We start from the raw sequence: 13,620 nt of genomic DNA on the forward strand, positions 1-13,620 counted from the left end.
CATACATGCACCTGCCCTGTGGTGTGCAGAAAATGAAACGCTCTCTCCCCATAGTCACCCACTGCCTCCGGCTGTTACGAGCCTTCCACTCCCTCTTCTGAAAAGATGTGTGAGCCTTGGGAGGATGGGCTGTGATACAAATGATCCGTTTGGGGCTCAGCTCTCCGAGGTTTTCTATTCTCTACCCCTTAACCAGGCCTGGGTCTCTGTTAATTGCCGCTTGCTGCAGAAGATGCTTCCCAGATGAGGACTGAGTCACCGATCTCTGGGTACAACAGTAAGTCCTTGCGAAGGATTCAGTACTTTGTTATACTGGATGCTCATTGACAAGGCTAGGATGGATGGCCTGTCTCCTCCCCAGGACTGGACTTACAGGTACACACTGCCACGCCTGGCTGAGAGAAAGGCTTTTAGTTGTGGTCATGCTGGGGACGGAACAGCTCTTGTGCATGCTAAGCATGTGCTCTACCACTGAGCTATGACTCCAGCCTCTTGAGAACCATTTTTCCTGTGATAGACCTTGAGACTCCCAAAGACATGGCTTCATAGAGACTGTGGCAAGGGCCTCAACCTTTCTGGGCACAGCTTACTTTGTGGGTGAAACCATAGTCCCTCACTGTTTCAGGCATGATGGATGGATGGATGGATGGATGGATGGATGGATGGATGGATGGATGGATGGGTGGGTGGATGGATGGGTGGGTGGGTGGATGGGTGGATGGATGGGTGGATGGATGGATGGATGGATGGGTGAATGGATGGATGGATGGGTGGGTGGGTGGATGGGTGGATGGGTGGGTGGATGGATGGGTGGATGGATGGGTGGATGGATGGGTGGGTGGGTGGGTGGGTGGATGGATGGGTGGATGGATGGGTGGGTGGGTGGATGGATGGGTGGGTGGGTGGATGGGTGGATGGGTGGGTGGATGGATGGGTGGATGGATGGGTGGGTGGATGGATGGGTGGATGGATGGGTAGGTGGGTGGATGGGTGGATGGATGGATGGGTGGTTGGATGGGTGGGTGGATGGATGGGTGGGTGGATGGATGGGTGGGTGGGTGGATGGGTGGGTGGGTGGATGGGTGGGTGGATGGATGGATGGATGGATGGATGGATGGATGGGCGGGCCAGCTTAGTCTTTGCTTTCCTCATTGGTCTGAGATGTCTCCTTGGTACCCCCAGCAGGGCCTGATTACTAAATCCATTACAGCACAGATAGGTTCTTGGAGATGAGCCCTGTGCTGGTGTGAAGGAGAATGGCCCCCATAGGCTCATAGGTTTGGATGCTTGGTCCCCAGTTGGCAGCTCCATTTGGGAAGGATTAGGAGGTGTGGCTTTTGTTGAAGGAGGCGTGTCACTGGGGCCAGGCTTTTAGGTTCCAAATGCCCACACCATTGCCAGTTAACTTTCTCTTCTCATGCCTGTAGATCAAGATGTGAGCTCTTGGCTACTGCTCCAGTGCCTGCCTACCTACTGCCATGTTCCCCATCATGATGGTTGTAGACACACTCTGAAATTGTGAGCCCCAAATAAATTCTTTCTTCTATAAGTTGCCTTGGTCATGGCGTCTTTCTACAACAATACAAAAGTATCTAAGACAGGCCCACCAGGTCATGGGCTGGTGGGGGCAGGTCCTCTGCCTGGCCTGTAGGCAGAGGGGTTCTACTTAGGACCCCTGTGGGGTTTCAGGAGAACAGAAACCTTCTGGCAGACAGGGCATCTTCGTTCCCCCAATAGCCTTCCTAGGGGCCTGCCTGATTCCCACAGGTCCCTTAATAAGCCCCTGCTCAAAACCATGACTTTCTTTTTTTTTTTTTTTTTGGTTCTTTTTTTCGGAGCTGGGGGGCCGAACCCAGGGCCTTGCGCTTCCTAGGTAAGCGCTCTACCACTGAGCTAAATCCCCAGCACAAAACCATGACTTTCAAGTCCAAAATTCTCCTTGGTCTCCATGGTAACAGTTTGAGTTGACCTTTGCCACCTGCCCATTTCGCAGGAGAAAACCCCAGACTCAAGGGGACTGCAGTTCGTTTGTGTCTTGGTGAGGCTGTGTTACTCACCAAGAAACTCCCTGGTGGGCTCCCGGACCTGTAGCCTTTCCTTCATCATGTGAAGGAGCAGCACCGGGACTTTCGGCTGGAGCTGCCATAATTTGTTTTGCTTCAGAAGCAAAAATGTAATTCCCCAGAGTTTGTGAAGCCTTCAGCCCAATTGCAGCTTCTGAGGGAGAGAGGAAGGCACAGGGGAAGGCATTTCACTCGAGGGTGGGAGAAACTCCAACAAAGCCCTAGGATGAGCAGTGCCCCTCCAGCCGCTCCAAGAATCATCAGTGTCCACAGAGACCCCGACACTGGGCTGGAGGACACCAGGGACCGCTCGGCCATGGTGTGGCCTCCAGTGTGCCCCTCCCTTGTGGAAGCACAGGTGTCCTTCCCCTTGCAGGGTGAGCTCCCTGGCCCACGGCCAGGAAACAGTTCCGAGAAGTGTGCCCAGCCTTGTCCTCATTACCTCTTAACCTTCCTAGCACATCAAAAACCCAAGCAAGTAATGTGCATAGATTGGACCTGGCTTCAGAATTCAGGACTGGGCCATCGATGTCAACTAGAACTTTGCTAGTCAAAGGATGGCTGGGATTGGCATGTGCTAGGAGCAGTTAGAAAGTCAGGCTCAAGAGGGCTGGGGGATGTAGCTCAGTGGGTAGAATGTCTGTCTAGCAAGCACAAGGCTTTGATCCCCTGCACTGCATGGAACCAGACATAAGTGTTGTACAGCTCTAATCCCAACATGCCACAGGTAGACACAAGATGAAGAGTTCAAGGCCAACGTGGGCTACCAGAGACCCTGCCCCCCAAATCAAAATGAAAAGGCAGAAAAGCAATCTCAGGGCCCAGCCTTGCCGAGTGGGAACCTCCACCCAACCGAGAGGTTGAGACTCTCCTAGTCTCTGTTCTGTCAGCAGCTCAGAGTGGGGCTCTCCACGTCTTCCCTCCCCACAGAGAGAACAGGGCAGTGGTGGCCGTGCCTTTGAGCTCTCATCCATCCCGGGCCTCGAACCCATCTGCCAGCACCCTGTGCACCTCAGCATACATGGGGCTGGTGTTGGCTGAGTGACTGAGAGAAGATGCTGTGTTTATGGTCTTCCTTGAGCCCAGTCACCTTGTCACCTTCAGCCAGAGCCACCCCTGTCCTCTGGGTGGAGACAAGTTCCCTCTTCTGCCATTGCTGCCCTTGCAGACAGGTCAGTGTCATTAGTGAGACAATGGAAGCAGAGGTCTCCTGCCTGAAGGTCCAGGGGACCTGGATTTGTGGTCAGGCAGACATGCTACCCTGGCCGACCAAAACCTGCCTGATGCCCCAGGTCATCATCTCCTTGTCTGTGGAGATTCAGGGAATGACCCCTAGGAGTCAACCTGGCCTCCTTGTGTCTGTCACACCAAGTGAAGTAAGTGTCCTCTTCATCCCCACATGGCCTTGGCTTCTCTTCTGGACTGTACTCGCCTCATTATGGTCTCCCTGCCTTCTCTCCCTTCCCCCTACCTCCATACCTTCCAGCACCTTCCTAAGTACAAACCTGGCTCCTTGGGCCCCTGCTAATCACTACCCTCACCCCCAGCAGAGGGGATAGTGTCTTCCTGACCATGCTCCATGTCCTCCAGCCGCCAAAGCAGGTGCTGGGCCCCCACCCAGCTGGTGCCACTGCAGCCCCTCCTGAGCTCTTGTCCACCCCTCCCATGTCTTCTGGTTCTCTCCCCACCTCTTCTCTGCTTCGCCTGGATTCCCCATAGCTGCATGTTTGCTGTGTCCATCCGTTAGGTCCAGCCCAGCCACCTCCGTTGGCTGCCCCCAGGTGACTTCCCAGCCCTCTGGGCTCTGCTTCCCTTAAACATCTAGGAGGTGACCTTGTGGCCGCTTCTGTCTTATCTACCCCCGAAATACTGTGAGCCTTCCCCTTTTTAAGAACTAAAGGGCTTCACTGTCCTCACCACCCTGCTGGGGTTCTTAAATGATCCAATTCCGTTTTTAAATTGGGCGGATTAAAAACTCTTGTGAGAGGAAGCAGAAGGATTAGCCACCAGTTGGCCAGCTCGTGGAGACACCTCTGTGGAGAGCAGCTCCATGAGCTGGGACAGTGCTACTTCTCTAGAGCCTGCGTGTTTCTAAATCCCCGCAGATAATGAGGTGGAATTCAGAGGCTGAGTCATTGGCCTTTGCTCACACCACTGGTGAACAGAAGAGGGGGGATTCCAGTCCAGCTCTGACTACCACAGAGACCTGGATTGACCTTCAGCCCAGACGTGTGGGCATGTGATCAGTCAGTCACCTGGGTGCTTTTATGCTCCTCTCGTGGCTATTTTTATTTTACTCACAATGGACATCTGTCCTTTCCCTGAGAGCTTCCTGGGAACTTGTCATTCTCCCCATGGGGCTGAAGAAATAAGTGTTTGCTGAAGGCGGGGACAGAGGACAGCCAACTTCAGGGGCCACCCACACCCCTGTCATTTTCATTACTATTCAGATACTAAACAAAGACCTCGTGGGTGGCCAGAGGGACTCTCCACTGTAGCAGCTCAGACAGATTGAGGGGCTGCTGGTGACACCTGGACATGCTGGAGTCTCCAAAGGGCTCCAGCCACAGCTCAGCTGAGACTACACTGCCCAGGACAGGGGTGGCATAGGCCATGGTGACAGGTCTCCTTTCTTGATATCTGACCCTAACCAGAGGCGTTCCAGTCCCAGTACCTTCTCTTCTAAGGAAGCTCCTTAACTCTTGAAATTTCCCTCCATCCCCATTTTTTCCACCATCAGGTCCTGGAAGGGGGAGGGGTGTTGCGCACACACGGATGTGCAGGCCCCAGCTCCTGTGCTTATGCAGGGCGGCCAGAGCAGGATGCCAGGTGGGTGCCTGCTCTCTCTTTGGGGCCTCTGAACCTAGAGCTACACTGGTTGCCAGCAAACCTGAGTGCACTCCCAACAGCACTGGGGGTGCTCGTGCAAGCCATACCCAGCTTTTTACAACACGGTTGCTAGGATCCAGGCTCAGGTTCATGAGTCTGCATTAGGTGCTCTTACCAGTCCAAGGAGAGTTCTTCATCAGGGACCCTCAGCTGTGGTGACAAAACCCCAGACATGGTTCAAATGCTGAGAAAAATGAAGGCGTGCAGGCGTGTGTGTGTGTGTGTGTGTGTGTGTGTGTGTGTGTGTGTGTGTGTGTGTGTGTGTGTGCGCATTGTATATGGAGAAGGCAAAGCAGCTCAAGGGCAGTGGCTTGGAAGCATCATGCAGTCAGAAGCCTCCTTCCTTAGATCTTCCCCAATGTAGAGCATGACGAGTCCTCTCCAGGAGACCTTGTGTGACTGGTTCACCCCTCTCCCATCAGAACTCCTGCAGGGTTCTCTTCCTGTCTCATCTCATTGAACAGAGGTTTAACAGACATTTGCCTCAACCAAGCTCAGGTTTCGCTCAGTCTGTTCTCCTAGCCCCGACTGAGGTATTCTGGTCAGACGAAGGCTGCCCTGCTGGGAGGAGAGGGAAGCAGCTATCAGGGTCTGCTTCAGTTCTTGCCATTGTTTGCGGGCATTGGTTGAGTCCCCCACAGGGCCCTGTGCCCCTGCCTTGGAAGGACACACTGACTTCTCTTCATTCCCTTCGTTCTCTGTTACTCTGGGTTTTGTCCCTTCCCTAACCTCATGTGTACCCCTAACAGCCCTGGGGAGACATCCCAACCATACAGACTCTCAAGGCCGGTATTAGTGTTACTCGGCACTCTCGGTTTCCAAAAAGGGAAACTGAGGCATAAAGAGAGGAGTTCTCCAAGATCAAGTAGATTGATGGTGGAGCTGCAAAGGTTGCACAGTTGCCCATTCCTGCCCGGACTCGTTCCCTCCAGCTCTCTTCAGGCATCTTTATCCTAGATGATCCCACCAAAGCCCTGAGAGTCAGCACTGTTGATGTGTGGAGAACTGTCTTCCAGGGGTAAGGTGACTACACAGACTCCAGAGTAGACACAGGCTACGACGCCCTGAGCACCCCATGGAGTGCGGGCTTTGGGAGTGGTGACTAGGAACTGACATCAGACTGGAATTCCTCAGCCTGGCCTGGGGTGTAGGGACTGGCAGGGCTCTCTGTGGAAACTCCTCCCTCTCTGTCTGCACCTGGCTCTGTGGGAACTCTTGCCCACCTCTCCTCCCCTCCCTCCCTGAGAATTAATGAGAGGTCAGTAGCTGCCTGCACCCTTTGTCTCCTGGACTCCAGAACACTGGCCTCATTGTGTGCCCCGGGAAAGTGGATAAACAGCAGCTGAGGCCTTTGGCCCTGAGGCCCCAGAGGAGGCCAGAGCCCTCTGGGTGGGCAGCAGAGGGAAAGACTCAGCCTGCAAAGAGAGCAGAGCCTGGATGGGAAGGTGCTCCCACCTCTGCCTTCTCTAATGCAGAGTGACAGGAGGGTGGGCAGACGGAAGGACCAGAGATCCTCTGTTTCTCTAGACCAGTGGTTCTCAACGTTCCTAATGCTGCAACCCTTTAATACCTCACGATGTGGTGACCCCCAACCATAAAATTATTTTGTTACAACTTCATAACTGATTTTACTACTGTTATGAATCATAATGTAAATAGTTTTGGAGACGGAGGTTCAGCAGAGGGGGGTCTCAGCCCACAGCTTGAGAAGACTCAGAGGAAGAGGTCTGGGAGTTCCTGACCTAGTAGGTCATGATAAAGCACTGAAGCCAGCCTGCTAACCAGGCAGCCTGCTGTCCGCAGACCCTGGGTAACCGTGATCTTCCTGGTACTGATCTGACAAGGGTTTCACAAGATCCAGTTCCTGCAAGGGATCTAACCCAAAATGTCCCATTCCAGTTATACCCTAAGCCTCTGGGCCTCAGAGTTCAGGGGCATCCCTCTGACTTTTCTCCCCCAGACCCCCAGTCTTGGCCGGAGCCCCTCTCTCCCCTGCTCCCTTTGCCATTTGCTAGACCTACCTCCCTCTCCAGCTCCCAGCAGCCTGACCTGCTCCAGGGACCTCTGCTGCCCCCATTCCATGATCTGTACCGAGGACAGAAGCACCAGGATTAGTAGCGCTGGCTGAGCCAGCTCTAGCACTTAATTTTTTTTTTAAAAAAATTTTTATGTGTATACACATATATTTTACATTTGACAAAACTACACATAAAATTTAATTTTACGTGTAAAAAACTTTGCCTGCATATATGTCTGTATACCACTTGCCTGGTGTTTGTGGAGGCCAGAAGGCAAAGTTAGATCCCCTGGAACTGGAGAGGCAGATGGATGAGCCATGGTATGGGTGCTGGGAATTGAACCTAGGTGATCTGATAGAGCAGCCAGCACTCTTAACTGCAGAGCCATCTCTCCAGCCCTATTTATTTTTATTGTTTGTGTATGGGCATTTTGCTTGTGTGCATGTGTGTGAACCATCTGCATTCTCAATGCCCATAGAAGCCCCACAGGCACGCGCGCGCGCGCGCGCGCGCGCGCACACACACACACACACACACACACACGTAAAGGAAAAGGGAGAGAAACACCTAGGGCATTTTCCTTGTTTTTGACTCAGATGGGACTCCTCCCCAGCTTTGCATCAGGAAGGGTTTCTTTTTGAGCCCCCTCTCTTCCCATCTGATGCACAGGAGGTAGGAAAGGAAGGTAAAGATAATCCGTCAAATTCAAGTCTTTGTTTTCCCTTCGTTCACCTTGTGGAGTCTTGTCTCTTTAGATTCTCCACTCAGGTGCTCAGCTGTGGTCTGTGGGAGAGACAGGATGTGGGGTCCTTGTGTAGCTCACCCAGAGCCAGGTGTCTCCCTGTGTGGACGAGGCTGGCTGGAACTAGCGACCATTTCGCAGGAGGCACATGCCACCACGCCCTTCTTCCCAGAACTTTAATATTGGCATCTTAACAACAGGTCTGAAGTCTACAGCCCAGAGGATGCTAGCTGCCCACCTTTCTTTTAACAGTTCAGTTCTTTCCTTTAATATTCCTATTCTTAAGCAAGGGTTTCTTGTACTGGTGCTAGTTTTTCTGGTCAAAATTTCTTAGCTCCCTCCCCGATCTGGTCAGAGCAAGTTCTGGAACTTATAAGTGATCAAAATTATTTCAGTAGCAATAATTACTGGGGGTTGCCTGAACTTAGCTGCCTCCTCGTGGTCGTGTGACCTTAACCCCAAACACCTGAGCCTTGTGTATGTCCTCGTCTGTAAAATGGGAGTTCAGGATCCAGGAGCCTGTGAAGCTGGAGTAAACCTGTCTGTGTTGTGGTCGAACAGAGCCTGGCATAAAGGCAGTTGCCCTTCACTCAGTTTGGTTCCTGGTAGGAAGGGCTAAGTGCCGGAAGCCAGAGGCAGCTGAGACCTCAGTGGGCAAAGGGCTGCTTGGCCTTCACTGGCTTGCCAGGCCTGCATTGTGGGGGCGGGGGGTATGGGAGGCAGCAGGGGAAGGAGAGATCTTACCGGTAAGCTGACCTCAGCTTGGCTTACAGCATCATGGCATCCTTCTGTCAGGGAGATGTGACTCTGGGGGATTAATGGAGAAACCAGCCTGAAGAGAAGAGCAACAGAAATAGAAGGGGAAGCCCAGTAATGAAAGATCAGCACTCCTCTGCCAGCAGAACCACCAGTTCCTCTAGCAGCGAGCTGTGCGGCAAGTCCAGCTGTGCAGGCTTTAGTTGTTCCTCTCATCCCTGCCCGCCTCGCCTGCCTCGGAGCTCGCTTTCTCCTCTCACGGGAGCCAGAGGAGCCTGGGGCTGCCGGGACTGTAGGGACTGCTGACTGACCGCCATCTGTGCTGGCCCTCAGTGCTACCGGCTGTACTCCCTGGTGTGAGAGAGCCCCTGCCCCTTCCTGGGACTCAGCAGATACAGCCCCAGATCCCGCTGTTCCCTTCCCTGTGTGTTCTGGTTTTGCCTGCTCGTTCTCTGAGATGGGATTTCTCTTGTAGCCTAGGCTGACTTCAAACACAATCCTCTGGAATCTTTATATTTCTTTGACCATGTTAAGGAGAGAGGCCCGGGCTTACACACGCTCACAAAGTGACACCCCAGCCTAGATATGTCTTCCCACATGGGGTGTAAGGAATTTAATTGATATTCCATGCACATAGGTGGCCCAGTAGAGACCACACACTTGCAGAGGGCAGGGAAGCAGGAGGTATCTGCCGCTGGCACTCTAGAGTTAGGAAGACCCTACTCAGTTGCTGCCACTGCTGGTGACTGCCTAAATGGCTTAATTTCCCTGAGCCTTAGTGTCCTCAAATGTAACATGGGACTGTTACAGCAGCTACTGTTTAAATAGCTCAAAATGAACTCTGATGGGCCTTGCAAGGATTTTGTCACCCATTTCTACAAAATACTGCTAAAGCCTCATTTAAAAAGCAACTGTCGGGCTGGAGAGATGGCTCAGCGGTTAAGAGCACTGACTGCTCTTCCAGAGGTCCTGAGTTCAATTCCCAGCAACCACTTGGTGGCTCACAACCATCTGTAATGGGATCTGATGCCCTCTTCTGGTGTGTCTGAAGACAGCTACAGTGTACCTATATATATATAATAAATACATAAATCTTTAAAAAAAATAAAAAGCCCCTGTCAGGCGGTGGTGGCACACACAGAGGCAGGTGGATCTCTGAGTTGAGGCCAGCCTGCTCTACAGAGCTAGTTCCAGGACAGCCAAGGCTACACGGAGAAACCCTCCCTCAAAGAACAAAACAAAAATTAAATAAATGAATAGATAGATAGATAGACAGACAGACAGACAGATAGATAGATAAGCCATTGCAAGCACTGTTATGGTCTTTATGGGTGTTAGTTGTATGTGACATAGAATTTACTAATTATATAGTTTCCACAAAGCTGTCTTACTATAGCCAATCCCCTGGGACCACCACCTTCCTGAGCTCTGTGGGATTAGCTGAAGAGAAGGGAGTCATTGTAGTTGTGAACTCCTAACTGCGGCCTGGATCACATCTCTGTGGACTGTGTGGAGGTCCTTACAGGCTCACATCTCTCTATCTGTCTGTCTGTCTTTCTGTCTGTCTGCTTCAGACACCCCCAACACCTACCTCTGTACTAGCTTTTGCTGGAAGCAGAGGATGGACAGTCTGCCCCAGTGATGTCCCCAGGCCCTAGGCATTAGGGCTTAGAGGTAAATTACAGAACCCTGCTGTCCCCCAGAGTGTGTGAGGTTGGAGCTTCTCTTTAGGCACTTGACACTCTGGAGTAGATGCCTTGGACTTGTCCGCAAAATAATTAAGGCATAGGCCCTGGCCTTGGAAATGGCTGTAGGGGTCCTAGAGGCTGGGAGGGTAGGGGTCAGTGTGTCCCAAGCTCTCCGTAATGGGAGGGGACAGAAGGAGAGGAGTCGAGGATGGCCAACTGGATGAGTCCCCAACAGCCTGCAGGTGGCACCTGGGCAGTACTATTCTCAGAAGTCACATCATTGCCTGGTTGTGTCAGCAGTTTCCTTGATAGTGGAGATGGGAGCAGGGCTGACAGTTGCAGTGTTAGGGATGCTCTGGCCAGGCCTTAGCTGGCAAAAAGCCTCTTCCCTGTTACCTGACATGTTCTACCACTTCATGGAGGCTGAGGAAAAGAGCTGGGGCTTCCTTAACTTTGGATAGTGCACAGCCCGACGGGTCCCTCTGAACTTCTGCTATATCTGAATCCGAGGGATGTTCTATTAGGCACCAGGTGCAGAAACATCCTAAGACATTGCATAACTCCTGGGTTATCCCTCAGATCCAGCAGAGTAGGAAAACTGGAAAGAGGTACACATAGCCACCATGCACAGGAGTGGAGAGTGGCTGTGATGGGAGCTGTGTTCACTGAAACCCACCAAGCCCAGCCCCTGATGCTGGGCTGCTGCAGTGACCAGGGATTAGGTGCCTGCTGCAACCACCATGCTGGACAAGTACCCTGTGGATGTGCAGGGAAAACAGTGTGAGAGCAGATGAGTCTTCCCACCTGCCTGTGCTCTGGCACACGTGACAAGCAGTTGGGAGTGAGGGCAGACCCTCCTGTGATGATGCCAACAGCCACAGCAGTGACAGATTCCATCCTGCATGTGGGTCTGTGTTCCCAGCATGCCCTCACACTATCGGCTGCAGCCCAGCCTGAGGGAATTCCAGACAGAGTTTGTCCTTGTTTTCTGAATCTTTCCCCAAGGAAGATATACACAAGCACTTGCCCCCTACCATGTAGGGCAAACCAAAGTATGATTCCACTGAAGTCCAACTCGTGGGGAGCCATTGAGTTTATCGGGCTTATGTACAGAACCTGAGTAACCCCAAAGCAGCTGTATCATCAAAACACAGTCTCTCTACTATAGATGACGTTTTCCACAGATGGCGATGACTTGGGGAAGTTGCCTGAGGAGGTGCGTGAATATGGATGTGTAGATATGTGTGACTATGCATGTGTGTGCACATGACCATGTGTAACTAACCAGTTACCACCATCAACACTAGGCAAGTAGGAGGTGCACAGTGGTCAGTTGTTGAATCAGTGAGTGAGTGAGTGAATGAGTAAATGAATGAATGAGTGTTATGGAGGACTGCTATAAGGTACAAGCTAATTTGGAAGCTAAAAATACATAGACTAGGGACATAGCACCTTAGTAATATGCCTGGACAAGGCCGTGGGTTCAGTCCTCAGCATTGCATAAACAGGCTTGTAATCCCAGCATTCCTGAGGTGGAGGCAGACGGCTCTGAAGTTCAAGGCTGTCCTTGGCTACTTAGCAACTTTGAAGCCAACCTGGCACACATAAAAGTTGCTTCCACAAACAAACAAAACAAACAACAAGAGTTCTTGTCCAGGCATGGTGGTGCATGCCTGTGATCCCAACATTCAAAAGGCTGAGGCAGGAGAATTCAGAGCTTTAAGCCAGCCTGGGCTACATAGCCAGACCCTGTCTACAAATTAGACAAACAGTGAACCTAGGTGAGTGTTGGCTTTCAGTGTGCTGTCCTTGGGACAGGGTTTGGAGAAGCTGTGGGACCACACCCTGCACCGTTGAGGCTTCTTTACTTTTTCTCACTTGAGTTTAGAGAGAATAACTTGATCCTAGAGGGAAAGACCAAGTTGGGAACATTGGTGTCCTTTTGACTTAGTTGGCAAGACCCACCAGCCTCCGTTCCACCTTCTGCCCTGGTGTCCTGGGGCTCTTGGGGTATCCAGGGTTCTTGATGCGTGTTTTCTTTCCTCCCCAAAGGTGGAAAAACTTGTGAAGTGTTTGGATCCCAATGACCTGGGGAGAATCAACTTCAAGGATTTTTGCCGTGGAGTATTCGCCATGAAAGGTGAGGTCCTTTTGGAAATCCTGTCCAGCTAGGGGGTGAGCCCACAGGGGTCCCAGAGCCTAGGGTGGGTTCCAGAAATGGGCTCTGTTCCTAGTGACCCATGTGGGTTAAGGAGAAAGGTCTAGGGCATGGCTCTCTCTGAACCTCTACTACAGGATCCCCCCCACCAGGGCAGGGCCGTCTTTCTGCCCTTCTCATATCTGCCCCTCTGTAAAACTGCTCTTTTCCGTGTTTGTCTCTTGCTGTCTCCTGCTAGGATGGCTGTGCTTCGGAGGAGTTTCCCGGGACTTCCCACTCTAGTGTGGGGCCCTGGTATGGGGCTGGGGTACTGGCTCAGTCAGTGGTCGAGAGCTTACCTCACCAGTGCAAAGCTCTGGGATCCATTCCCAGCAAAGGGGGAGGAGTCAAACCAATCTAGTTCTGGCCACAGCTGGAGAGAGCTGGCTGCCATGTCTTTCTCCTCTTAGGGCTTATTTATTACCTGCCCTCTCTTCTCTAAGCCCTTCTGAATTCCTTCCTTTCTTCCCCAATCCTCTCTTTTTTTCTTCCAAAATTCCAAAGGCAGTTTTAAGAACTCATGGAATACTCAACTTTCCCATCTAGCTCCCCCAAGCCCCTGAGAAAATGGCTTAGGGAGACAGCCAGGACTTCTGAGCCTCCCCACTGCGCTGGCACTGGAGGCTGGGAGAGCATGAGCTGCTTCCAGAGGGATCCTGTCACCTGTGAAAGAAGCCAGGTTCTCCCTTCTGTGGTCAGGTCTGGGAGAGCTCATCTCTGCAAGATCCTGGGGGTCCCAGAAGTAGGAAGGAAGCAAGAATCCTGAAGCAGAAATGTGAGGGAAACAGAGGTTCACTGGGGAAGCTGAGGAAGCCCTGAAACCCCTAAGATTTTCTGAAGGGATTTGTTTGATTCTCTGGACCACACTTGCCCTGTGCCTGTGCTGAGCCAGGGTAGGAGCCTCCTGACTTCCTTAGGGTGGTCCTTTCCAGGGCTTGGGGGTTGTGAGGGAACTTTGTGGGTGGCCCCTGTGTACAGAGGGAAGTACTTTCTAGCTCGGTGCTCCCCTGCACTCAGCCTGCTCCTGGATATGTGAGTGTCTCCTCTCTTGAGATGTCCCTGCTGGGGTTTGTCCCTTAGAAGAAGTTCCTCTCATCAAATGCCTTTCAAATACCTCGTGTGGTGCCCTGAACCAGGCCCATGCAGCTAGGCCTCTCCTCCCCCGCCATTGTGTTCCGAGCTGTGGCCGTCTGCTCTTCCAGTTCTTCCCTTCAAGGCCCATTAGTCAGAAGAACAGCCTTGTGGACTGAGGCTCACCACTGTCTGT

At 52.2% G+C, this 13,620-nt stretch overlaps 2 protein-coding genes and 1 long non-coding RNA gene across 5 annotated transcripts in view; all 3 read left to right on the top strand.

Moving 5' to 3' along the window:
• Faul2 (FAU ubiquitin like and ribosomal protein S30 fusion like 2) overlaps window positions 1-13,620 on the top strand; it is a 733,200-nt gene that overhangs the window by 440,447 nt on the left and 279,133 nt on the right. The window lies entirely within an intron of this gene.
• Window positions 1-13,620, top strand: part of Rab11fip4 (RAB11 family interacting protein 4) — a 108,017-nt gene that overhangs the window by 15,110 nt on the left and 79,287 nt on the right. For 2 of the 3 annotated variants that reach the window (XM_006246903.5, NM_001107023.1), the window contains exon 2: window positions 12,209-12,296. In XM_006246903.5, coding sequence (XP_006246965.1) covers window positions 12,209-12,296 — 88 coding nt within the window. Of the gene's footprint in view, window positions 1-256; window positions 278-12,208; window positions 12,297-13,620 lie in introns of those variants that run through there. The other variant, XM_008768017.3, reaches the window with a different exon arrangement.
• Window positions 236-3,607, top strand: LOC134480704 (uncharacterized). The gene is made up of 2 exons (XR_010055419.1): window positions 236-375; window positions 1,428-3,607. It is a non-coding gene; the product is annotated as an uncharacterized LOC134480704 (long non-coding RNA).

Source organism: Rattus norvegicus, chromosome 10 (genome assembly GCF_036323735.1).
Source record: "Rattus norvegicus strain BN/NHsdMcwi chromosome 10, GRCr8, whole genome shotgun sequence".
NCBI classification, from domain to species: Eukaryota; Metazoa; Chordata; class Mammalia; order Rodentia; family Muridae; genus Rattus; species Rattus norvegicus.